This window comes from Calliopsis andreniformis, chromosome 9 (genome assembly GCF_051401765.1).
Source record: "Calliopsis andreniformis isolate RMS-2024a chromosome 9, iyCalAndr_principal, whole genome shotgun sequence".
Lineage (NCBI taxonomy): Eukaryota > Metazoa > Arthropoda > Insecta > Hymenoptera > Andrenidae > Calliopsis > Calliopsis andreniformis.
This window is the reverse complement of record NC_135070.1, coordinates 1,806,021-1,830,580: the sequence shown is the minus strand read 5'-3', so window position 1 is coordinate 1,830,580 and position 24,560 is coordinate 1,806,021. Positions and strand designations below refer to the sequence as shown.

Here is a 24,560-nt window from a genome sequence, read left to right as displayed (position 1 = left end):
TTTTGAAATACATGTCTGATGTATTTGAAAACATTTCGATATCAGTTACAAAAATAAGCTATTAAAATTTTAAAACATGACCTTCACATTTCATCAACCAGGTCATGATATGGCTAAACAATTCTCACCACGATATGTCTCCCTTAGTACCATATAACGTTCGTTTGAGACACTTTTTAGCAACTTTAATTCTTAGAGAAATAATCGCGTATATTTAAGCCGGACATACTATATACACGTACCCATACACATATACATGAACATACACACAGATACACACACATACACGCGCGCGCGCATACATACGTACATATACACACACATGTACATATTCGCGTACATAACTTACACACACCAACATATATATATATATATATATAATATATTTATTTAAATTAAGAGATTATAATGTATAATCAACAGAACTGTACGAATGACAATAATTACTCTTAAGAAATATTTTTGGATCCCGTACGTGTAATCGACAAATGTGATTTTAATTCCTCGCCTAATGAAGTAATGTTTAAGTATATACTATTACAATTCGACATAATACTTAAGTAATAAATTATTAAAAAACGAAAAGATAACTGCAATTCAAAATTATATCTTTTAAGGGAGACGAAAACGTACTATTTGACTCGCTTCTCCCTATAAAAACTTTATCGATTATGCGTACGAGCGATTTAACTATTGGCCCCTGAGCATTCGATCGATCGTCCGCTAATTTTTAATGCTTTATCTTAACATTTACATTACATATTAATAATACGTGCTCAATTGAGTTTTGTTTGTGTTAATACCTCATGAAAGAGAATAAAACAATTTCACTAATTTTTTGAGCAACATGCTTTCATTGAATGAATTAAATACCTAAATAAATACTTTTATAGCAATGGTAAATGCTCAGAGGTCAGAACTATATAAAGACAATAAATATAAACGTTTCTTGTAATCATATAACGAAAAAATTAAGTAGGCTAAAGACATATTTATGTGGCATAATCTATATCTTATGCTGAGAATAAATCACTATCAGCTCCTATGATGCGTACAAAATGAAAACTTCTGAATAATTATATAGAATGATTTGATAACATTTGCGGTTCTAATTCCTGATTATAAATACTTTATACTTGTATAGATATATTTGAATACTATATACATATACACAAAAAACACACAGGATATGTGTATGTTGGCATACATACGGAACTGCGCATATATACATGCATATCAAAATACACAAGTTATAAATACTTATACATTATGCAACTGTAACTGTCACTATGTTCCAATAGCAAATATGTTATATTATATCGATTGAGTTCCGAAGAATGAATGTTTTTGGCCAATGTTCTTTAATCACGGAATTAGTGCCTGATATTTAAAACTAGAGACTGGGCGAAAACTCTTTGAATAAAGGTTCAAACTATTCATATATTATTTCAACATTTTAACATTATGTGTTAAAATGTTCTGTTGTATGAATGTGTACAAATAAATATAATACGTATACATACGAAATTGTAAAACAAAGAGCTATGTCTTAAATAATATTAGGCATAAAAATCTTCTGTAAATCGAAATGAACTAATTTGAAAGCGTGAAAGACACTTGGGTCAGAATATCTAATTTTTGTAATGTAAACCAGTAAAAGTCCTATACTACAATCGCTTATGTTGCTATATCTTAATCATCTTTGGTATATTTTTCGATTTATCAGTTTTCCTATTATAACTGAAAATACTTGTCGTATTATAATGTGTACTGAATAAATCTTATTCATTGTAAAAGATTATATTTAAAATAAAACAAATTATGCTGCTGAAAATACTTTGGATTTCTTATTCTTATCTTTTAGCAAACGCGAAGTCTTGTTTTAATAATTTCAGGTGTAATACAATTCAGTAGTTTTTCAGTTCAGATTTTTTAAAAATCAAGCAGTAGAAAAATGATCGCACCATCCATATTTAGATTAATTCTGCAAGAATCCTCATGATTACGCGTGGATTATTCTACGGGAAATCGGACACTTTTTGAAATAGATAAGGTAAATGTCCTTCCGATACCTGAGCACTAACGCTAAGTTTATTTAATTTTAAGCTTAAATTCTAATGTATATAATAAGAAACAAAAACAAATAGTACATTCAGCTAATGGAACGTCACAAATCACGTATCGGGCTATGCATTTTAAAGTTGTTCGCTTACTGGGATATTTCGCATGTTAACCGTTCGGATATTCGGACATTTACCTTACTTTGCCAGGTATGATACTGTAACAAACTGTGCCAAAATTTTCTTCAAAAATGTATTATAATTTTAAATTAAAATTAGTAATACATAGATTTGCCCTAACTTCAAATTCTAATTCTCTAATTCTTCAAATTAGTATAAGCATCCCTAAACTAAGAATCTTTTCAAACATGTTTTAAACGATAGATAAACACCCATGACGCGCTTCTATACGCATGCGTATCAAGTATTTGGACCCTCAAGCAACAGTATCCTATGGTGTGTTTCCCTGCACAGGCAATTTAGCAAGATGCAAAACGCGAGCCTCTTTTCAGGTATGCGCAATCTCATAAAATGCTACCACACGCATGCACCTCAGCGTCGAAAACTTATCAGAAGAAGCAAACATCTTGTGGCAGGCTTCTGTGCGCATGTGCCATGCCATACTTCTACAACAAGGGGAATCACTAGGACCACTAATAGAAGTCGATTTTCGTATATAAATTCGATGTCGCCAGAGACAGCAAGGTAAACTGAAACCTCAGCATCTCAAAAGGAAATCCTACAAATATCATTCTTTAGGAACTTTAATCAGCTCCTAGGCCATTCCTAGCTAAGGCAGCTATAACCAGCTCCTTATTTAGTTCCTCCTCCGAGGAAGGCCAAGGAAGGCTTATCAAAGTAGTTAATCGACTCCTTGGTTACAACGTTAAGATAACTTTAACCAACTCCTGGATAGTTCCTCTATCCTTCATTTATTATTTAAATCCTATTCAGGGCCATATTCATAATCCCGTCTCAAACCTCAATATATCACATACAATCGTTTTCATCAAGATCATATTTATTGAAAACGGTCTTAATATGCTATGTATTCATAGTTCTAAAACAAGATGAACTTCGCGAAAACGTTCATGCCTCGCGCTAAAGATCGACATAGGGATGCGTTTGGATATTGTTGACAATGCTGTAAAATGACGTCTCGCCCATATGTATAAGCCTTATATGGACGTGATATCATTTTCAGAGCATTAGAATAGATTTGTTTAACCCATTCACTGCCAATTAGAAGATATGTATTTCGTAGTAAGTGTATATACTGAGGCTGTCGACTACGGGATATCTCGTAGTTTGCGTTACAAGGTCAGATTGATTGTAATTGGTCGCGGAATAAGTTTATAGCCGTTTGAATTAGGAATTATTAAAAAGGATGAACAAAAGTTTTATATAATATTTTTTTTAAAAAACAAATTTAATATCAGTTTTTATTATCAAACCAATAACTTAGATAATTCGATTATACTATATTAATTATACATATATTAATTATAAATATATTACTATATATCTTACTATGTAGAGCGAATGAATTGTAGACTCGCTTTGCAACAGTTAGCTACGAACGTAGCTACAAGTATAAATAATTGTAAATGTTATAAATTTCGCTGCACACGTTAACGCGCTCGTTCAATTGAAGAAGAAGACAGACAACGTGCGCGGGCAACATTTGCGACAACACGCATCCCCAGAACGAATAAATTATTCATTATAAACTAATGTGCATGATTATTTATTGTATTAATCCTGAAAAGAAGACAAGTTTTTTAGTTAGTATGAACGAGAAATGATTTTGTGAACTCTTCCGAATAAAATGATATGAATAGCTTAGCCGTTTTTATCAACAATATTCATAATTTAGAAAGATATTAATTTTTCTTCTTTCTTTTTTAATTATAAAAGAAAAATAAGGAGACAAATTGTGTGTAATCAGCAACGAGTTTCTTGTATGTACATACACCATAATTAAATAATCTTATAAAAATTAAATCATAGTACACTGTCCACGACTTTTCTAGTGTTAAAATTCCCTACTCTGCTCTCCGCTGAAAAGGATGTTGGCAACATTATACGAGTTCTATCACCGACTAGGTAATAATTACCTAGTAATCATTACCTAGTCGGTGGTTCTATATATACGTTTCTTCACCACATTGGATAATGTAGTTGCGTTGCAAATATGATTGATAAATCAGACACGACTGTCGATATCGCAGTTTTCTGTGGGTAGAGACCTACCTTTACACGGGAGTCTCTGGGACCCCCAAAATTCCATGACCCTCGAAAACAGGCAGTTGGGTAGCTTGGAGCATTTATAGTCATTAGCGGTACTCAGTATACGAATTTTATTCAGTGACGCTGGCTACGAGATATTTCGTAGTATTTTTTTCTTCTTGTATTTTAATTAATATTTAAAGTATTTCAAATATTTTAGTTACGAAAAAAATATTGATATACAATTTAAATATGTTGGAAAGTATGAAAAAATTAAATAATACGTAATGATACAGTAATTCGTAAATTTACCCTATATTTTGTTACATGTGAAAAAAAAAGAAGGCACAATATCCAGCCCCCACACAGTACACTCTTACCCTATGTCAAAAATAATGCAGCGGCCCACTAGTTCTCACTGCTGAAACTTGGTCTTTAGAGGCGTTGTGATCCAGTTGACAGCAACCTGAAGTTAGCGTTAGCGATCCTAGCGGTCTATGCTTTTATAGTCAAAGCACGAGTTGTTACCTATGGAATAGTGTGATATGTTTATGTGTATTTATATCATTTAAAAGTATATAATTAACTTAAAAATAGCATATTCATACCATGTATGTAATATAGTTACGAAATTGTTAGTCAGATTGTTGTAAGCAATGTTATCAAAATCAAAGGTGAATACTTATTAATGACGGTGGTACACATATAACTTGCTTCTTCCTCTTTGGATTTGTTGAAGTAAATTGTATTTTATGAATACTTTTGCTTATAATTTGTCTTTGTTTATGACAGTATTTAAGCTACAAATCGTAAGTACTGAAAATAATCATTAATTAATAATATCTTATATGTTTTACTGCATAATATTGAACCTAAAAAGCACTCTTAAAACAACTTATTCTATTAAACTAGATATAACAAAATTGAAATATAAGAAGTGTTTTAATCTAAATTATCTTTGATCATCTATATTTTCTTAACACAGTAGCCAAATGTCTGGAAAGCAAAGAGGCGTGTTTCAGCTGATTTGGAAACATTTTGTTGCTTCAGTAACGCCAAGTTTTAAGCAACATAAATTAATTGGTGAAGATTTCTTTGGCACTAAATATTACGAAATACCAGTTGCAAAAACTTTTATGAAAAAGAGACCATCACGATATTTTGTACCTGTAAATAAAAATGATTTTGAACAAGAACTACCAGCAGAGTGGGAAGCATGGTTAAGATATCGTAGGATAAATCCACCAACAAATGAAGAAGTAGAAATGAATTATCGAATAGCAATGAATAAGAAACAGAATGCAGCAAAATTAGAAGCAACTTATAGCAGTAAGAAAGTAGACATGCCACAATTACTTCCTGAACGAAAAGGACAACAGTCATTTCCAACTTACGAAGAATATAAAAATGATGGAATTGACTATAAAATAAAACGTCCATAGTAGATGTAGAGTAAATATACAAATATAAATACAATGTATTTAACAGACTCAATCTTAAATAAATTAATTTAATTACATATGTAATTAAATCATTGGATTTTCAGAATTAATAAAATATTTAGTCAATATGTACAAACTTTATTGTAACATATACTTGTGTTATGATATATAATTTATGTACGTATTGTTTTTATGAAGTATAGTCTATGCGTAAAACAATTTATTAGTATCCTATATTTCTATACATATACATTTAGGTATGGTATCCTGTATTGCGTCAGTCATACCTTTTTTTTGGTACGAACGAAAGTAACAGAATCAATACTAAATTTGAATGGAATATTTTCTTCTTACAAAACTTCGGTCATCATCCATATTGACTTTAAAATTTTCATCTTTCTGATTTGAGCAGGATTATTTAATAAATTTTATGAATATCCACTAGTTTAGAAAAATCATATCCTTTACGGATATCTTATAGGTGTCAAAAACAATTCCAATTGATGTAGTGATTTTAATCCTGACGATATAATAAAAAAGAGATTAAAATTTAAATGTAGAATTCTTAGCAAGAAGGCAGACTATGTTGAAGTTTGTAAGAAGTAGTACTTCGAATACTGAAGTACGAAAATATCAGTCAACAGCGGATACAAATTCTTTCATTTGAAAGAAAATTGACGGAATTCATTGCATTCGAAGTATTTCTTGATCAACCAGAAAAATCACTGTTATCAAATAAAGTTTGATCGTAGAGTTCTCCTTTTACCAATCGACCACCGAAATAACGACCGTTTAAAGAATCCCTTGCACGCTCTGCCTCTGCAATAGATTGATTATTCGAAATAAGTAACTATAAAAATATAATAAAGTTAAAGGGAATTCTAATAACGTACCACTCATCTGAGAAAACTCAACGAAAATCTTTACAATAACTTCAGCGTCCTCATCATCTTCGGACTGTCGTTCATTATAAATAATAACTCTTTCTACAACTCCAAATTTGGAACACTCGTCTTGAATTTCTTCTTGTAAACTTTCATCTACGTCCTCTGGAGCGACCATATTTCTCAATATAACAACTCGTGATTCGACTTTGCGCATAAGTTTCTGCATAACAAGATGACGTGCGCTTTGGCCTTTAATTGACATATTTTCTTGTTGTTGCAATGTTTGCGGCTCTGTTTCCTCTAACAACTTTTTTTGCAATTCTTCTTGCTGTTTTTGATGTGCCGCTTGCTCCTGTGCCCGTCTCATTAAATCGGAGTTGGTTGTTGTCGTAACTGGTACCTAACAAATGTAAGAAATGCTATAATTGATTCAACAGTAACTTACAATACGAGCAAAAATGGATAACAGCAGCAAAAAGGGTTTAAAGATTTTAAATTTGAAAAAGGTATAACTACATTTTTGAAGCTCTATCTACAAAATAAATTTTTCTCTAGAATGGTATTGTGTTATTCATAATCGTATGAGTGAAAATTATGGTCATACTGTTGCTGCTATTACTCGATTCTGACAGAGTGGACGACCTTGGATATAACCCTTTTTAGTGCCGGATAACGATATATTATCGTTCGCTCAGGTTAAACTATTTCGGTCAGCACTAAAAGAGTTAACGATAGTTGTGAGAATCATGGGAAAACTTACAACTGGAGTTCCTACTATTGTGGGGGCAACAACTGCTGGAGGTGGTATAACAACTGGCTGTCCAGGAATCGGTTGAATAATTGCTGGTGGTCGAGTTAAAGTCTGTGGTATAGCTATACCTGGAGGAGGTATAACGGGTGCAACCGTTGCTATAGTGGGCGGTGCCATCATTGTTGCAGGAGCAATTGTAGGTCTCACTATACCAGGTAAAGCTATATAGATAATAAATATAAATATCAGAATCCATTTTAAAACCTGAATATTATTTATACGTACCTTGATTCAAAATTGGTGGAGCAGCAGCCCCAAGTTTAGTCAAACCAAGAGCAACTGCATTACTGGCGACTGCGTCCATCGCTTGTATTTTAGCAGTAGCGGCAGCAGCCGCGACAGCAGCTGCAGTAGGCATCATACTGGTTCCACTTGGTGGACCCATGAGAGCATTTGGTGGAGTGATAGCTCTGCCTACTCTGAGGTATTGACCGCCCAAGTCGAATAGATTCATAGACGCGATAGCTTCCAAAGCAGCTTGCATCGTTTCGTATTCAATAAAACCGTAACCTTTGTGTCGGTGGGGTGAACTACCTTGTGCTAATTTACAGTATGTAATAGGACCAAATGCTTCGAATACTGACTTAATATCGTCCTCTGTCAAATCTTGATGAATGGACGCAATATAGATACGATTGTAATGTTTACTTTCTTCAGTAATTTCATCTATTACAGATTGTGCTTGGGGCATATTCGATGGACGCCCCACAACCTGAAAAATGCATAACTTTAAAGAAAAATAGTCTTAACTATTTAGAAAAGATATTTATGTATAATTTCACAAAAATAAAACTTTAATTACAAAATATATCGATACCTTCATTCTAATACCATATATCATTGTTTTTAACGATATTTGAGTTTTGAGTGTTTCTACATCTGCTTTTGATTCTAAATCAATCATTTTAACAGAAACAAAATAAAAAAATCATTTTCATTTACAATTAACTGAAACCTCGTATCAGGCTGTTTTTAATTTCTAATAGGTAATATATTAATATATATTAATATTAATATATATTAATTATATATTATTAATATTAATATATATATAATATAATATTAATAGTTAACTGTATCAGCTACACTATTAGGAATAATTGTAGGTAACGGTACCAGAGCTTTATAAGTAAAAATATTCCATGTAAGTATATAGAATATAAAGCTACGCTGAAATAACCACCTTTTTGCTCTCCTGTAAAATTTCATTTTCGTCAGATATGTATACGATTAAAATGAAGTTATCGATATGTTAAAGACAAATAAAACCGTGGAAAGGAATTATATTGTTATTAGGAAACTTGTAATTCCATTAATTGAAATATTTTTCATTTTTCTAACTCCTTAAGATATCAAATATTATAATGGCATAACAATTACAGGATATATGGTAAGGAATCTATGAAAGAATTCTTAAGAAAAAATTTAGTAAGATTTTTTGATCGAACTGCATACTTAATATGATGCAATTCAATCAAAAAAGTGATTTTATATTGGATAAAGCTAAATAAAAATTTGCCGACCTCCGGCGGGATGATAGGATTGCTGGGGGACAGGAAATTCGTTATATAGGTACGTCCCGCTACCTTGATGTTACGTCCACCAATCATGACACCATTCATCTGTTCCAAAGCAAGTTGTGCTGCTTCAGGTATCTCGTATTCGACGAATGCAAATCCTTTGTGCTTCTGTGTAACAGGATCCCAAGACATGTTGATTGATTTTATAGGACCAAACGGCAAGAAAGCTTGCCTGATTGTATCCTCTTTCAATTCGAAACTGATGCTGCCCACATATACCCTGCCATACAGGAGGTTTATTTCAGGTGACGATCGCCCGTAATTATATTAAATTGACTCTTTCTTTTTGAGTTTACTCATTGTTAACTTATCTGTAACTTTAATCCTATCAACGACTAGATATGAAACCAAACAAAATCTGCAAAAATATCTCTTGCAAAGAGAAAATTAGATTCCAAAAAGCTTATTTTGATATAAAAAGTTAAAAGACTTCACAGTATAAAATTGTGTAGACAATCATTATTTGTTTACGCATTAAACTACATCTCTTGTGCAAGAATCTACTTTCAACTTGACATTTAGGACATGTAAAAAGTACATAATATTTTAAACGAACAAGCATCAAATGTATACCAATTATATGAAAATATACAGAATTTAAAAAAAATTAGAATCTAATCAAACCCAATATAAATTACGAATTAAACTTCTCAGTAAATAGAAGATATGAGAGTTGAAACTGATCTTCGACTTAAAACGGCGAGTGTCGAGGGCGAAATTTGGAGAGCTAAGACAAAGAACAAACAAACCTGCACATGAGGGCGAGAGCCTGCTGTCTCTGCACCTGATTCCGTTGACTAGCCATTTGCTGTAACACAAAGGACCATAGGCCTTCTATTGATATCCCTCCCCCTTACATACACCATTGTCTCGTTCATCTCAAAAATCCCCCAAGCTCTTTTACCATTCCATCTTCTTTGCTCGACTACTCTGTCCTTATTTTTATAAGCATTTAAAAAAAAACTAATTCGAAGATAAGCTAGTATCAATTTTTAAAAAATCAGTTGTACTTATAGAATGAAGTACGCCAAAAATTAATCCTTTGCAGATAGGAACTGTCATACGGTAAAACATCCATCTGCAAAGGATTAAAAGTAGTCAATAATTTCTATGTATAAAATATTGTGCACTATGACATAGCACAAAAAGATGTGAAAAACAAAAAACTAAAAACAAATAAAAATTGATATATTTACTTCAAGCTTGTATTTAGAATACATAATTAAAGATATTGAAATATAAAGTAATATTACTAAAAAATTTTGTATATGAAACAATACTAACAAGTATAGATAAAAAATTATTTCTATTTTTAACACTGTATTCCAAATGCAAGCTCACAATGCGCTAAAAAAAATGTCAAAAGAAACTGCGCCAAAAGTAGAAAGAGTAGTCGAGCTCAGAAGCATATATCAATTATTTTTCTCAAATCATCCAGAGAGTCATGCACAAAAACTTGTCCTCCTTCGCGCTGGTACAGCTCTGCTCCCGCCGACTACTATCTCAAGATATCTAACCTTCTCTTACAGTAGTAACTCAGGGAAACGTTTAGGAGTGTTTGATCGTAAGGCGGTTTCATATCGTTTCTGTCTTGACTTGGTTGACACTAACCTGCACATTAGCAATAAAACTTGCTGCCGCAGGACCAACTTATTCTTCTGCGGGGAGAAAAAATCAACCGATCAGAGTTAGGTTCCAGTGTTCGTTTTTAATTTCTGTTATATTTTGTTTCACTTTACTCGCTCGTCATAACGAACACAGGTTAATAACATATTATACAGTAATTTAATATTACTCGGCGGGGCGAGCTAAGTTGCAAGGACAAACGTTAATTTAAAAGCACTACATGAATACATATGAAATTTTTGGTACTATTGGCAAAGAGCTAAATAGAGGAAGCAACATATACATATATATATCTTTCAATAAATAATACATTTTGAGATAAAAAAGAACCCCACAATTGTAACATCTAATTTCGTAGAGTTATATTACATCCATTGTGCATTCTTAAGAGTAGTTAACATTTGATTTCATAATTAACTTTTAAATAGAATTGTTTACTCTCTGATATGATTAAGATTCATTCATTTCAGTCATCTAAAATGTGTAACAAGAGACACATTGTTTTATCAATTTTACTAAAATCTAATGCAAATAAAATAAAATAGGTACATTTCAATGTACAGATTTATGAATGTACAATGGAATACAAAATATATGTTAGGCGAGTAAAGTTTGTTAGCTTTATGTTTGAAAAATACCTGTTGTTGATGTGCCAAGGTTTGTTTCATGAGTACCATTTTGATGCTTTGTTCCATTGCATATTTCTTTGCTCTGTTTACTGTGTCCTGCTGTTCAGATGTGATTTTTGGAAGACCTGCACCTAGAATGCCAGGTAAGGTAAGATATTTAGCCCCGGGTCCTGTAACAAAATAAATACTGGATGTAAATAAATATTTCATGTCAATTATGGAATATTCATAGATAAAGCTTTTGTCAGATCTTATCAGCTAGTTGTTCATTCTAAGTTACTATCAACCCTCAATATAACTTTAATTGGAGTGATTAAAAATTCTAAATTATCACAATTGTTTGATACATCATTCATATAGAAAAATATGGTTAAATCTGTTTATTTAAGGGGGTATTCTAGTATAGAAACTTAAAAACATCGATTTCTTCTTATTTCGTTTCCTGTAAACATATGCACTCGAAAATATTTTTGTCAATGGATATTGTTGGATTCGCGAAGTTAACGAAATTATAAGTGCTTGTTCGCAACGTGCGCCGCACCATTGCACGGTATTAAATACGATTTTCTCCAAACCACATTTTTCAAAATAATCACCATGATGTTTCCAGTTCTAATTGTCCTACTGACACCCAATTTAAAGGAAGTACTTAGCTCATCTGTCTTTAGCGCCCAAACTAAAACTTTGAAAATCTGATGTTTTTTAATACTTACTTGACATTTAACATGTCAAAAATAAAAAAAAGGCACAAAAATTCTATAATTTGATCTTAATGTGCTGCTAAATTCAGAATTTTCAATATTTTTTCACAATTCTAGTTTTAGCCATAACCACAAGATTATTTTTTATTGATGCATTTCAGATAAACAGAACCACGTTCTGTTTATGAGGTCGGAATCGTGATAATCGTGAAAGCACTTTCTCCAATAGAAGGGGCTGTACTAAAGCAGCTGTATCTCCTATAATTTTCAATATTTTTACATAAAAAAATTGTATATACTCGTTAAACATAGGCGAAAAGTATACCAAAAATGTCATAGGAAAATGTATTACCGTTTAAAAAAAAATCCCTAAATGCACTTAGAAAATTGCAGTTTAAACTAGAATGCTCCCTTAAAGTATACAAAACAAAGTTCTATATACAACGCTTACATACCCGCAACAACTTGTCCAATTTGATTGAGATCATATATAGGGCCTGGCAAGAACTCTGATGCATTTCCTACGAAGAAAATTAGTGTTAGATAAAATTGCAACACAATGATTAATCACATTTAGTACTTCCACCATCACACACACACATAATATTTCAAAGATCTATTAACTTCAATACTTTTTGCTTTGTGACGATAGAGGTACTAGAATTTATAATTTCACAGGGAATAGTTTTAGTCTTTTAGCTTTTAATCTTAGTTCCATTTGAAACTAAGTAGAATTTCAAATACTCGCGTTATTAATTTTTACTTTAAAACCGATCAATGTTTGCTATACAAATGTATTATAAAAGTTTTATCAGTCTAATTTTCATAAATTGCTACAGAACTTTTAATATGGACCAGGAAATAGAAAAAAAAAGTGACTTAAAAAGGGATGAAAAAAGTAACGATGTCGTGCAGCAGTTCCCACGGTAGAACCGTCCTCCAAACTGTAAGTTCAAAGAAATTAAAACAGTCAAGAACTTTTACTAATACAAAATGATACATACAAAATATCTACGTATATACGTATATTTTATATATATCAAGCAAATAAATAAATTCCCTTCTTTTTTGCACGCCATTAATGTTTTTCTTTTGTATTTTGAAGAAGTAATGACCAGAATTTCGTTGCAAACAATATTAAATTTTAAACGATTACTTCAACTGAATGTATTAATGCTTTTCAATTAAACTTCATCATTGTTTAAACTATTAGTCTCAAGAAAACGGACTACCGATAACTAGATTAGGTTTCGTACGATCATAACCAATTTGGTCTGCTAGTCTCTGAAACAGAAATCAGAACACGTTGAAACGTTTCTCTTTTTCTTTAACGAGTTTTATAGATTCACGAATTAATATTGTTAGCTTTGTTCGATCATTCGATTAACGGCTAACCGTGTTCTGGGCTGAGCAATGATGGTTGTGCGCAAACTATCCGAGATTGAGGCGACGCACAAATCTGTAAGCACAAAGCAAAGGAGAATACTCTCAGTGCATTTTCTGCGCCATTTTCTTACAGTTTGCCTTTTCCAACCTACCACGCAATTAGCCCTAATACTTTCTGTGCAGCAATGGCGATCCTAATTGATAAGAAATGTAACGCGATCGATCGTCGAAGGAAAACGCATATTTTCTCATGTTGTACGCCCTTCTGCTATACTTTCGCAATAGGAACGCCTTCTTTAGTAACAAAAATTCTTACCTCACGTTTTGCATAATATACATACAAATGTGATGAACTTTGAGAATATTTAGAAAAACATTCATCATCGCCATTGCCTTTCCTATTTATAAGCCTCTTTTTTTGTTTACAGTTTGGAATTGAGTAATAAACTTGAACTAGTAGTCACAGTTTGTAAAGCAAAGGGGAAACTTTTAGGCAAAATATAATGTGTAATATATTGTATTATTATTTTATTATGAGGCTTATAATTAGGATGAAAGAAGACTACCCTAAAATGCTGACCTATCTAAAATACGCATCATATTTGGTACTCGACAATAGATGCTGTGTCAGTGGAGTTTGCAAAACTCTGATTTGTTCTGTTCAACGAATGTAGCGTTCTCTTTCTTTGTTTGGCGCACGCTCATGATCACAGCTCAGTCGTAGGCCACAGATTCTGTACTGTCTCTCCGCTGTAACATCTCAGAACAGAAGGACAACCATACATTAGTTTTATTGAGGGCCAACGATCACCTATTACCCTAGCCTACCAAAATATATTCTGAAACTGTGATAGACCACTCAACACTTATAGTTTGCCAGCATTTTAATAGAAAGCTAGCACCTGATTGTCCTAAATAAATAGTATATGTTTCTCTTCATCATTTCCTTTGCTTAAAAATATATTATGCTTGCTGTTGCTTCTGTGTTCACCATCTTTTCCAGTTGTATGCTTAACCGTACAATTTTTATTAGCGATTAGGGGTGTACAGCTACTTAGCTGTATTAGCAATGTACCTTCAACTCTAGGTTTCTTGTTAGGTGGCTCCACGTTGTTCTGGGATGTTGGTGCCTAAAAAATATATCGAATATAATTCTCATTAACAACAAATAAAGTATTGTCAATTATAACATTATACATATCATTTGAATATCCAGAATATAAATTTTTTAAAAACATTGAAACTTAGAACAAAACGTTTACATTTACGCAAACAAAACTTCTACCATAAAATTTTGCTATTTGAACAAAACTTTTGTCTATAGAAAAGTATACATTAAAATTTACAGAAGTCAATAAGTTTATTGATCGAATCATTCATAATACTTTATACTGATATATATTAATTTCATGATAGATAACTTTTGTATATTAGATATTACGAGAAAAGTTTCCTGCATCCTCTGCTTTTAATTCATTGAATAGCTTCGAAATATCAATCATTTAAGTACGTTACAAGCATTTTACAACCGCCATCATGATCCGTATCATTTGTTACTTCTACCAAATTGATATTCTTTGTGAAAACAATAATAAGTACAAGCTTACCATGGCCATCGCTCCGTTCATTGTCACCTGTAGTCCAATAAAATGAGATCAGTTTCTTTCAGACGTACTTCATCAAAGGAATCTTAACCGACTCGCGACCAATAACTTACATCCGAACCGATCCGAAGCTTGCCTTTGCGGAAGTGCTAGAGGCAGGTACCTATGAAATTACGTTTCCTTTAACAAATATATCAATGTGAATAATACCTGATAAATAATAAATATATGTCTAACATTTTTAATATAAAATTATAACATAATCGTTGATTCTTTTCATAGAATATTTTACAATATTAAAATTAATCCATTTTTCCCTCTTATGTAGTAGACTTTTTACCTTACACGAAATTTGACTAGAGTAGTGCAATTATGACAGTCAAAGAACACATGGTCTTTAAGTTAGAATATCTTGTTATCGTTTTTTCTATGTTAGAAAATTAAATCACGATGGATTCCAATAATTTTCAAATTAGATTAATTAATGATGAAAAGGTACAGTATAATCATGTAATTTATTCTTATATAATAGTATACTAATTGTTTTCTCGTAAGTTTTAATTTGCGTTTAATTATCGAATCAGGTTCTACTCTTCCTTATAAAATTCGATATATTTTTAAAACTTTTGAATATGTATAATTGTAAATCTATTGTAGGGCAAGGGCCTTTTTGCAACCCGTCCGTTTAAAGATGGGGATACAATTCTGGAGGAGAAGCCTATAGTTTGTTGTCAATTTTCTTGGAATTCAGAATATAAATATTTAGCTTGTGACAATTGTTTAAAACCTCTAGAAACTGCAGAAGAAAATGTACGTAGATTGACTGGGAATCAGACAATTATCTTACCTCATCCAGAATGTTGTGAAACACAAAAGGATTTAATTACAGAATGTCCAGAGTGTGGCACTAAATATTGTAGCATAGAGTGCCAAAATGAAGCTTACTTAAGGTAATGTGTATAAATAATTAATGTATCATTAAAATTAATTAATTTAATTAACTATAATTCTAGATATCATAGTACATTGTGTCTCCACTCAAAAGAGAAATATGAATTTCATCCACTTGTACAATTAAATGAAACATGGAAACAAATGCATTATCCTCCAGAATCAGGAACAATAATGTTACCAGCCAGAATGGTAGCTCTTGTTAATCAAGCCAATGATAAAGAGAATATATTATCAACTTTCTCTCAATTTTGTCATTGTGCAATCAATGACATACATCAAATTACACATAAGTTACTAGAAGAGAAATTTATTGGTCAAATTGACGTATTGAGAGAAATGATGGAGAAGGCCTTAAATACAGAATATACGTCAGATGTATGTAATAAAAGTATGACATTAACCCATTTGAGATACATTACACATCAATATCTAACCAAAAAGACGAATAACATACTGTGTATGTGTAATATATGAACCAAAACAAAAATTTTGACTCTTGGAGATCGTCTTATAAGAAATCTTTTGTCTCAAATGGGTTAAAAAATCGTACATTATAGCATGTATTGTTTAGACTTTAATTTACAGTGGTTCACACCTCATGGATTTAGAAGTCTATTAGCTTTAATAGGTACAAATGGTCAAGGAATTGGAACCAGCTCGTTTAGTCGTTGGGTGAGAAATGTATCTGCATTAGAAATACCAAGAGAAGAAAGAATTCAAGTTGACAAATTAATTGACCGTATCTATGATGATATGGAAGAAGGTTTGTGGTTTTTCTTACAATGTATGAATTTTAAAAAGAATCTTCTTTAACAATATTTTTTTTGTAGCGGTAGGTTCTTTTCTGAACAATGAAGGTTCTGGTCTCTATACTCTTCAGTCAGCAGTGAATCATAGTTGTGTACCAAATGCAATTGTGGAATTTCCTTATTCAAATAATGTATTAGTTCTAAAAGCAACTCGTGACATTCAACCAGAGGAAGAAATATGCATAAGTTACCTTGATGAGTGTGATTTAGAAAGGAGTAGGCATTCTAGACAAAAAGCATTATCGTCATTATACTTGTTTCTTTGTCATTGTGACAAATGTTTATCACAAGCTAGTGATCCAGATGTAACTTCAGAGGACGAATTAGATGATGACATGTCCAGCTGAAAACGTGCATTCTTATACGCGTATTAATTGAATTTTATATTTTTCGCATATGTTTCAGTGTATTCACTGATAAATTCACGTTCTTGTATATCAAATGATATGATGTAACATTATTAACTTGTCATAACATCATTGGCAAAGTATAAATTCTAAATATGTAATCAAAATACAAAACATAAGTTTTGCATATGAATTTACTTCATTTATAAATCATCTTGTTATAATACCTTGTAAAATTGTAGTCTCCAAACTACAATGTATGTAATCATACATCACAGATGAGGTCACAAGATCGACATGGCACATATCTCATGTTTCACTTTATATCTCACATCATGTTTCCAACATTGACACTAGTAAAACTAATAAATAAAAGAATATTTTTATTTTATCACTGAAGGTACAAAATGTTCCACTGACAGTATACTTCTTTATACTTTTGTTATTTTAAGTAATAAACAAATATGCTACAAAAGATATATTGTAGCAAGAAACTTATAACAAAATGACAATAATATCTTTAAAGGTTAGAGTATAAAAAAGATCTGGTGGTCAAGTTTGTTTCTTTAGTGTTTATTTTTATAAATTGCTAAACTAAATACAAATGAATATATGTATATCTATGTTTAATTTCTTATTATATACAATGTACAAGGTAATTCTCATAATGAGAATAATTACAATACAAATATGTGAAATATTCTGATCATTCAATGTAAGGATCGAGTATTTGAAAACTTTTTTTAATAGAAACATGAGGATATTTTTTACGCATTTCTTGTATATCATCATTACTAATACGTTCACAGAAACTGAGATCAATCATTTCCAATTTTGTACAAAATAATAAAAATACACTACATATATCAGCAGTAAGAGAACAAATACCTGATAAATCTAACTGTTGCAACTGTGAAGACAGTACAAGAGGTTCTACGTCACTATCTGTTAATCCCCTAAGAGCCACTAAAGATACTTTTTCCAGGCACCGACATGAGAATAGGAATGCTCGCAAAGAATCACCAGGAGCATTCATTCCATTACTACATGAATATATAATTATTAAACTGTGTTAAATTAAACCATCTTATTCAAATAAGACAAACTTTATCTACACAACATACCACCACCCAAAATCCACTTCTCGAAGCTTCGTACAGTGGGATAAAGCTCTAACACCATGTGGAGTCAAAGTTTGTGCTTTCCAAAAATCTATACTTTCTAAATATGGACAAGAATTTCCTAACTCAATTGCAACTTCATCTATATTTAAACGACCGTGCATTCCTGCTAAATTCAGGTGTCGCATTTGAGTATTTTTTCTCAATATAGAACATAATGTAGAAGTTTCAATGATTGTTCTATAAAGTTCAAGACGCTCAATCAGTTCCAAGTTTTCCAGTTTTGAAAAGCCTTCATTTGTTATACCCATACAATTGCGTAAACATAATTCTATATAATGTATTACAGAATAAGTAATGTTTATATTTTCATAAAGATATATTACAATGGAATTTTTACTTACCTTTTAAATTCTTACAAACTTTTGAAATCTCAAGAATAACTGCATCATTGACGAAATGACAACAATTTAATCTTAAATGTGTTAAAGAAGTTCCACATGATTGAAGAAAATATATAAAATCTTTATATTTAAACATATTATAGTTTCCACACCATGATAGATCTAATTGTTGTAAATACTGGCATCTTGTTGCTAAACAACTTAATGCTGTTGTATCCAAACAATGCCAATAGGGTTTCAAATTGAGATATCTATATAACAAAGCATCTCTTGCAATATTATTAAAATACCTATTTACTCTACATAACCGACATAACGACTTCAAATCCAAATTTTTTAAAATATTTAATACAGTTTCATCCTGTAAATTTAAATAAAAAATAAAATATTACTAATCTTAAAACAATATTTGTGTAGTAGAAAAATCTGATACTTTACTGGAAGTGCTGAAAATCTGTTACATTGTTGACCTTCTAAATTAGTTAAAGGTACTGGGCACCTTTTTTCTGCAATATCTTTAGTAAATTTTAAAAAATCTCCTTGTAAAAATTGTTGCAATATATTCAGTGCTTCTTCTATAGGAGCAACACATTGGCAAAATTGACTCATTTCAGCTACTAATTGGCCTTTATCTATTATTGTGCTATAATAATTTACAGATATGTTACTAAATATATCATTAAAGATACATTTATCATATCATTCAAATATAGAGGACTAGAGCCAACATACCTTTTGTAAAGTTTACAATGCTCAGAGAATGTTCTTTTGAGGTTCTTTATGTCTCGCCTTACTGTTAAGTAATCTGGCGTTAAATTATAAGGATCACAAGTATCATATTCTAAGTAGCCTAATTGTTGTAAAAGTTCATCCAAGGTTTCGCTATGTAAATTATTATTAGGTACGACTAGTTCTAATGTTCCAATAAGAAATACAGCATCTAATTCTGTATAATATTCTAATAAATCATGGTTGAATTCCAGTCTTATTCTTTTAGTTTTAAAATTACATAGGTGCAAATGAGGAGTAAATAACCGTGGTTTCTGTGGAACAATTTGAGGTAATCCACTCCATAACTGAAACCATTTCCCCTCAGAATTTTGTGCCCAAATACCAATTACACTTCCAGGACTATAAGTCTCAAATATTGATACTCTAATTGGATATACTTCTTGATAAAATTCTAGATCTTGATAACATAAGAAATATTTTTAGCTAATATTTATGCATTGTACATATTAACAATATTAATATTATTAAAACAACTTATTTAATTAGTTTCAAGTATTTTCAAAACTCAGGTATAAAATAAAAGCAAAAAATGTTTTAAGCCTGATGTAAACTCTGAATGTAATCAAAATGAATGGACAAATTTCATAAACACATTCTACTCATTTGAAGAATAAAAAAAATTGTATCAAATAACAAATTTCTAAATTCATGTTTATATAATTCTTTTCAACCTTAAGTTAAGCAAAATATACTTTTAAAATTAGTCCACCTATATCTGTTACACTAATGTTTATTTATTAAATGACAACCTAATTCTTATAATTACATACCTATATAATCTTGACTCACAACATCTCCATTATTCTGTGGCATATAATCTATCAATCTTGAAGGTCCTTTATTCCACCATCGTCCATATGTTCTCTAAAATCATATTTCTTTAAATATTTTAAAAATATTAATCCAAAAGCATAAATTATTTATATTATTAATGATATTCTTTTACATACATTATCCTAATTTGCATAAATTTAAAACAATTATAAGGCACAGAATTAACTTCATGTAAAACAAACTGAATTATTATTTTTCTTATAAAACTTAATTGTAGTAATGACAACATTTGACTACTTAAGCAATTAATTTATATTTACATCAGCATGTCTTTCATTAACAGGAATTACATTTTGTATTATGCATACATCATACATACAATTGTTTACAGTTATAGTAATATAATAAATAAACAAATAACATTTCTCACAATTTTTTATCATACAATTAATTGAGAAAGTCATGACTGATTTATCATTTACGTTAATGCCTTTTGAGACTATAATTTAAAAACGTAACATACCATAACAAAAGTTAATGCAAAATCTCCATAATCAGGAAATTTCTGAGGAAATCTAACAATATTCAACGCTGTATAAAAAATACCCGTATTACTTCCATACTGAGAACTAAAGTCACACACATATTTTGCAAATTGTTCAACAAATATAACAGTTTCTTCTTTTTCCTCATCTCCTTGACGGCTTAGTGACACTACATCAACAAAAGTCTCATCATCATCATACGATGTGCCTGACAAAACGTAACAAGCCATAGTCGAAAAGGATAGTGAATGATTGTGAAGGATAGATGAAACATAGAACAAATAGGTAATAGTCACTGGTCTACATAATACTGAATACGTATCACATAATACTACATTTTGTGACTATTTGAACTGCTTTATGTTTGAGAATGAACTATATTCGCCACCTAAACGAAATCACTGGTACTAAGGTTAAAACACTTAGAAATTTAAACACCTAGTAGGCAGATCAACTTTAATAGGATATAAATTAAATAAATATTTATCTTTTTTATTTTCAGGAGTTATTAAAATTTAACCTCTATTTTTTAAAATTAAACAGTATTCTTTTAAGTTGACACTTTCTTTACTATAAAAAAAGGATTCAACATCTCACGATATGAACTTAATGCCACATATTGAAATACAATGGAAAATTTTATTTTTTCTCTGTGTTTAAACAAAATATATATAAAATTTCAATAAACATTAAAAATATAATATAAAATATATTATATTGGTTTGGAATCAACCTTTTGCGACACTTTGTATTGTGAAATTATAAGTGTAACTTTAATTATCATTCGTAGTGTTATATGTAATACATACATACAAGTGTGCTGCACTTTTATTACATGCACACTTGCTAATGTTGGGTATGATATGGAAATGGCAATAACAAATCCATGAAACAAAAAAAGCAGTATTTGTCTAGTCTGTACTATCATTCGTTTCTTACAATTGTGAATGGCACTTAATATTTCTTACAGTACATTATATATTACAACATTATAAACAATTCCTAACATATAAGTAATACATATTTTTATGTTTTAAACAAACAAATCCAACTCAAAACAAAAATGCATTTTAAATGCTTATTTCATGTCTAGTTAATAAAATATATCCAAAATTGCAAGTACTGTTAGATTCAATTTGAAAATTGCACGCAATAGAAAAGTATATAATTGATTTAACAAAACTTGCAACTTTTGTAAATTAATTTAACTTATGTAATTTTTCAAAAACTAGTGCTGTATTACAAATAATAAGCAAGATATGATTGTTATTAACCATATATTGGCATTATATTTCATTTGAATATTAAAGTTTTCAAGTACTTTTTAATGTAAATTGATTTTTGCCTATTGTCATGAGATTTGATATGTAATATGGTACAGGTGTAGTAAGTATTCGTTTTTCTATTAATTTTGTCAAACAAGCAGGCATATTCCGGCTACGAAATTCCCATCTGAAATACATACGATCAAGATATGTATAGTACTATAAAATCAATTTAAATGTAATACATTACTTTAAACATACTATAAAGTTACAAAAAAAAGAACTCACGTAACACTCATGCTTTCGTTTGGTAATTTCAATGATGCATCTTTATGAATAAAAGGAATACTTGGTCCATTTATAACAAGTGACCCTAATGTGGGAGAATCATTTCCAAAACATTTTTTTGCAAATTCTTTTCGTTGGTTATATTCAGTATAATCTATACCAGAATACCTGAAGAAAGACATAGAATATAATACCACAAATATTACATTTTTTTTATAAACAAAATTTTAATTACATTATCTTAAATACATATAAAATAAATATTACTTTTTGATAGGATTTGTATCTTCATAAACCAAAGGCACGTCAAAATTTTCCACATTCGTTGTTTTCTCTTTCTTTCTCCAACATACTTTACTTAATAAACTAAGATCTTTACCTACTAGGTCTAGCTTTTTACTGTTCTTGTATCCTATATTCTTTACTATTGCTTCCGTTACTGTTGAAGGAACATTTTTTTTATTGCAAAAGAAATATTTTTGCCGCATCAATAAAGCAAAAACAATTGGAGGTCTATTTATAAGGCTTTCTTTTTTGCCTCTTTTCGTACTTTCTGTTATAGAAATGTACATAATACTATCGTGTACATATATTTTCACATCCATTTTCATATTCACTGACTTCAAATGATTTTTTATGTTATCTAGAATTTTTGCATTTTTGAAATAATTTTTAGGTGGATTAGGACCTATAAGTGCATAACCATGCCATGTGTATCGTTTATTATGCCAACTTATGTCTGAAATATGTAAAAAATATTATATTGTCTCATAAGTCAATAAAAAAATGATAGATAATTGAATATTACCAATTAACAACAATGTTGACAAACGATCTCTTAAAACTTCTTCTTCAATATTTGTTTCCTAGAAAAGATACAAAATAATAAAAATTGATTAAATTAGATAAACAATTTTAATAAATATCTGAATAAAACTCACATTTACAGCTATCTTAATAAACTCAAGAGCATTAGTTGTTGTAAAACTTTTATCATATTTAATTAATTGAGATTTTATATGAATCCATGAGAGTTCTGGAAATACTGGTAGTACAGATGATTCCAATTCTTCAAACTTGAATTTTTTAATTATATTGATTACTTTCTGTCGTATCGCTGCAAACGCTGTTGATACATTAAATTAAAACACTTTTCTTAACAAAAGTTAGACACATATTTCACACATCAATTTAAGAAATAAACACTAGAAAACTAACATGACATTGCAACAGGATCAAATACAATAAAACTTTTATTGCCACTGCAATTTTAATGTAGTATCAGACGCAAAAGATTCCTTTAGGCCCTTTTTGCAATATTTACTAACAGCTGAGATCATTAACCCTTTAAATATGCATACATCCCACTGCGTCTACATATAATATTTTCCCGCGCTCTGCTCTAACTACTCTCGACTAGGACTGAAATCTCTGATCTGTATATATTGGAGAAAGTTCTGTAACTAACTATTTGAACAGTCCTATTAGTAGTAGTACTAATAATTCTGTTCAGATGGCGAATATGATTTATTCTTACAGATGGCGCGATTCAATTAGTTATAAAAATTTAGGAGTATATTTTTGACGACTATACATAAGTACTTTATCAGTTATCCCATGAAATTAGTCCTAATCAGACGAGTGATTTTTTGAGGCGCAATCTCACTGTAAACATATGTCTGTCCTTCATTGTGTCACCGGGAAACAAAGAAAAGCATATGATCGCGCGTCAAAACGTCACTCGTGTGCATCGGGGCATTCGAGGTTAGGCTCAATGCAGAGGAGCAACTTTTTGCCGCGCGATTCTATACTGTTTTGTTATCCTCAACTGAGAAAACAAAAAAAAGCATACGTTAGGCCCGATGCAAAAACAGGGGACTTTTTGACACACAATAAAAGGTTTTCCTTGTTTAATTGATGTCTGTCTTCATAAACTGAACAACTTTCTAACACCTTAATAAAACAATACGCAACAACCTCATTTTAAAGATGTTTTAATTGATATGACCATTTATTGTCATGTAGTTGTCCAATCCATAGAAAGTGTCTCGTTTGCGTCGATTTTCTTTCCTCAAGTGGTAAAATATTGTCTGTTTAACTAAGAAAACATATAAATAAAGAGAATTTTTTCTACTATAAATTTAAAGCGTATAAACAAATTTGTTAAACTATCCTCCGTATAACAGGGAATCCATGATTTTGAATCATGAAATGTATACTTTCTATCTCTGTACTGTACATTTGAAATCACAGAAGATAATAAGAATTATAGATGTATGGTATCTTAATTCGTTACAAAAAAAGAA

The 24,560-nt window shown here is 30.6% G+C and overlaps 5 protein-coding genes across 13 annotated transcripts; 2 read left to right on the top strand and 3 right to left on the bottom strand.

Annotated features, from left to right (window-relative positions):
- The first annotated feature begins 4,810 nt into the window (after nt 1–4,810).
- Nucleotides 4,811–5,828, top strand: LOC143183167 (NADH dehydrogenase [ubiquinone] 1 alpha subcomplex assembly factor 2). Its single transcript, XM_076384631.1, has 2 exons — nt 4,811–5,098; nt 5,275–5,828. Exon 2 carries the CDS (start codon nt 5,282–5,284, stop codon nt 5,729–5,731), a length of 450 nt encoding a protein of 149 aa, XP_076240746.1. The 5' UTR covers nt 4,811–5,098; nt 5,275–5,281; the 3' UTR covers nt 5,732–5,828.
- Nucleotides 5,829–5,934: 106 nt separating this feature from the next.
- On the bottom strand, nt 5,935–15,102 carry Hfp (Poly(U)-binding-splicing factor hfp). 8 transcript variants are annotated; one of them, XM_076384626.1, is made up of 14 exons: nt 15,069–15,085; nt 14,959–14,985; nt 14,427–14,481; nt 13,932–14,110; nt 13,361–13,424; nt 12,970–13,249; nt 12,421–12,486; nt 11,274–11,434; nt 9,759–9,817; nt 9,016–9,229; nt 7,655–8,141; nt 7,379–7,590; nt 6,625–7,018; nt 5,935–6,550 (listed from the first exon to the last, which is right to left on the bottom strand). In XM_076384626.1, exons 8-14 carry the CDS (start codon nt 11,328–11,330, stop codon nt 6,441–6,443), a joined length of 1,533 nt encoding a protein of 510 aa, XP_076240741.1. In that variant the 5' UTR covers nt 11,331–11,434; nt 12,421–12,486; nt 12,970–13,249; nt 13,361–13,424; nt 13,932–14,110; nt 14,427–14,481; nt 14,959–14,985; nt 15,069–15,085; the 3' UTR covers nt 5,935–6,440. The 8 variants fall into 8 exon arrangements, with proteins under 8 accessions (XP_076240741.1, XP_076240740.1, XP_076240743.1 ...); XM_076384625.1 differs by lacking the exon at nt 15,069–15,085 and having other exon boundaries at nt 14,959–15,042; XM_076384628.1 differs by lacking the exon at nt 15,069–15,085 and having other exon boundaries at nt 13,961–14,110; nt 14,959–15,042.
- A 243-nt stretch (nt 15,103–15,345) lies between these two features.
- On the top strand, nt 15,346–17,490 carry Smyd5 (SET and MYND domain containing, class 5). Its single transcript, XM_076384403.1, has 5 exons — nt 15,346–15,450; nt 15,613–15,905; nt 15,969–16,284; nt 16,495–16,672; nt 16,740–17,490. Exons 1-5 carry the CDS (start codon nt 15,406–15,408, stop codon nt 17,063–17,065), a joined length of 1,158 nt encoding a protein of 385 aa, XP_076240518.1. The 5' UTR covers nt 15,346–15,405; the 3' UTR covers nt 17,066–17,490.
- A 138-nt stretch (nt 17,491–17,628) lies between these two features.
- On the bottom strand, nt 17,629–21,071 carry Fbxl4 (F box and leucine-rich-repeat gene 4). 2 transcript variants are annotated; one of them, XM_076384272.1, is made up of 7 exons: nt 20,680–21,071; nt 20,153–20,246; nt 19,323–19,779; nt 19,029–19,233; nt 18,591–18,951; nt 18,190–18,517; nt 17,629–18,108 (listed from the first exon to the last, which is right to left on the bottom strand). In XM_076384272.1, exons 1-7 carry the CDS (start codon nt 20,929–20,931, stop codon nt 17,772–17,774), a joined length of 2,034 nt encoding a protein of 677 aa, XP_076240387.1. In that variant the 5' UTR covers nt 20,932–21,071; the 3' UTR covers nt 17,629–17,771. The 2 variants fall into 2 exon arrangements, with proteins under 2 accessions (XP_076240387.1, XP_076240388.1); XM_076384273.1 differs by having other exon boundaries at nt 20,153–20,260; nt 20,680–20,787.
- An 820-nt stretch (nt 21,072–21,891) lies between these two features.
- Nucleotides 21,892–23,783, bottom strand: LOC143183401 (uncharacterized). Its single transcript, XM_076384925.1, has 6 exons — nt 23,473–23,783; nt 23,196–23,380; nt 23,063–23,120; nt 22,522–22,993; nt 22,255–22,422; nt 21,892–22,153 (listed from the first exon to the last, which is right to left on the bottom strand). Exons 1-6 carry the CDS (start codon nt 23,477–23,479, stop codon nt 22,015–22,017), a joined length of 1,029 nt encoding a protein of 342 aa, XP_076241040.1. The 5' UTR covers nt 23,480–23,783; the 3' UTR covers nt 21,892–22,014.
- Nucleotides 23,784–24,560: the final 777 nt, after the last annotated feature.

Bases quoted from the DNA above. Each gene is read 5' to 3' on its own strand.
- LOC143183167 (XM_076384631.1), top strand. From the start codon at position 5,282: ATGTCTGGAAAGCAAAGAGGCGTGTTTCAGCTGATTTGGAAACATTTT.
- Hfp (XM_076384623.1), bottom strand. From the start codon at position 14,979: ATGAACGGAGCGATGGCCATG. The intron at 12,487-14,426 runs GTACATTGCTAA...TTTTCTTCGTAG, and splicing joins CAAGAAACCTAGAGTTGAAG to GAAATGCATCAGAGTTCTTG. The intron at 7,019-7,378 runs GTAAGTTTTCCC...TACATTTGTTAG, and splicing joins CAATAGTAGGAACTCCAGTT to GTACCAGTTACGACAACAAC.
- Smyd5 (XM_076384403.1), top strand. From the start codon at position 15,406: ATGGATTCCAATAATTTTCAAATTAGATTAATTAATGATGAAAAG. The intron at 15,906-15,968 runs GTAATGTGTATA...CTATAATTCTAG, and splicing joins CAAAATGAAGCTTACTTAAG to ATATCATAGTACATTGTGTC. The intron at 16,673-16,739 runs GTTTGTGGTTTT...TTTTTTTTGTAG, and splicing joins CTATGATGATATGGAAGAAG to CGGTAGGTTCTTTTCTGAAC.
- Fbxl4 (XM_076384272.1), bottom strand. From the start codon at position 20,931: ATGGCTTGTTACGTTTTGTCAGGCACATCGTATGATGATGATGAGACT. The intron at 18,952-19,028 runs GTAAAGTATCAG...TTAAATTTACAG, and splicing joins ACAGATTTTCAGCACTTCCA to GATGAAACTGTATTAAATAT. The intron at 18,518-18,590 runs GTAAGTAAAAAT...TACATTATATAG, and splicing joins AGTTTGTAAGAATTTAAAAG to AATTATGTTTACGCAATTGT.
- LOC143183401 (XM_076384925.1), bottom strand. The intron at 23,121-23,195 runs GTGAGTTTTATT...TATCTTTTCTAG, and splicing joins TTATTAAGATAGCTGTAAAT to GAAACAAATATTGAAGAAGA. The intron at 22,154-22,254 runs GTGAGTTCTTTT...TATGTATTTCAG, and splicing joins AACGAAAGCATGAGTGTTAC to ATGGGAATTTCGTAGCCGGA.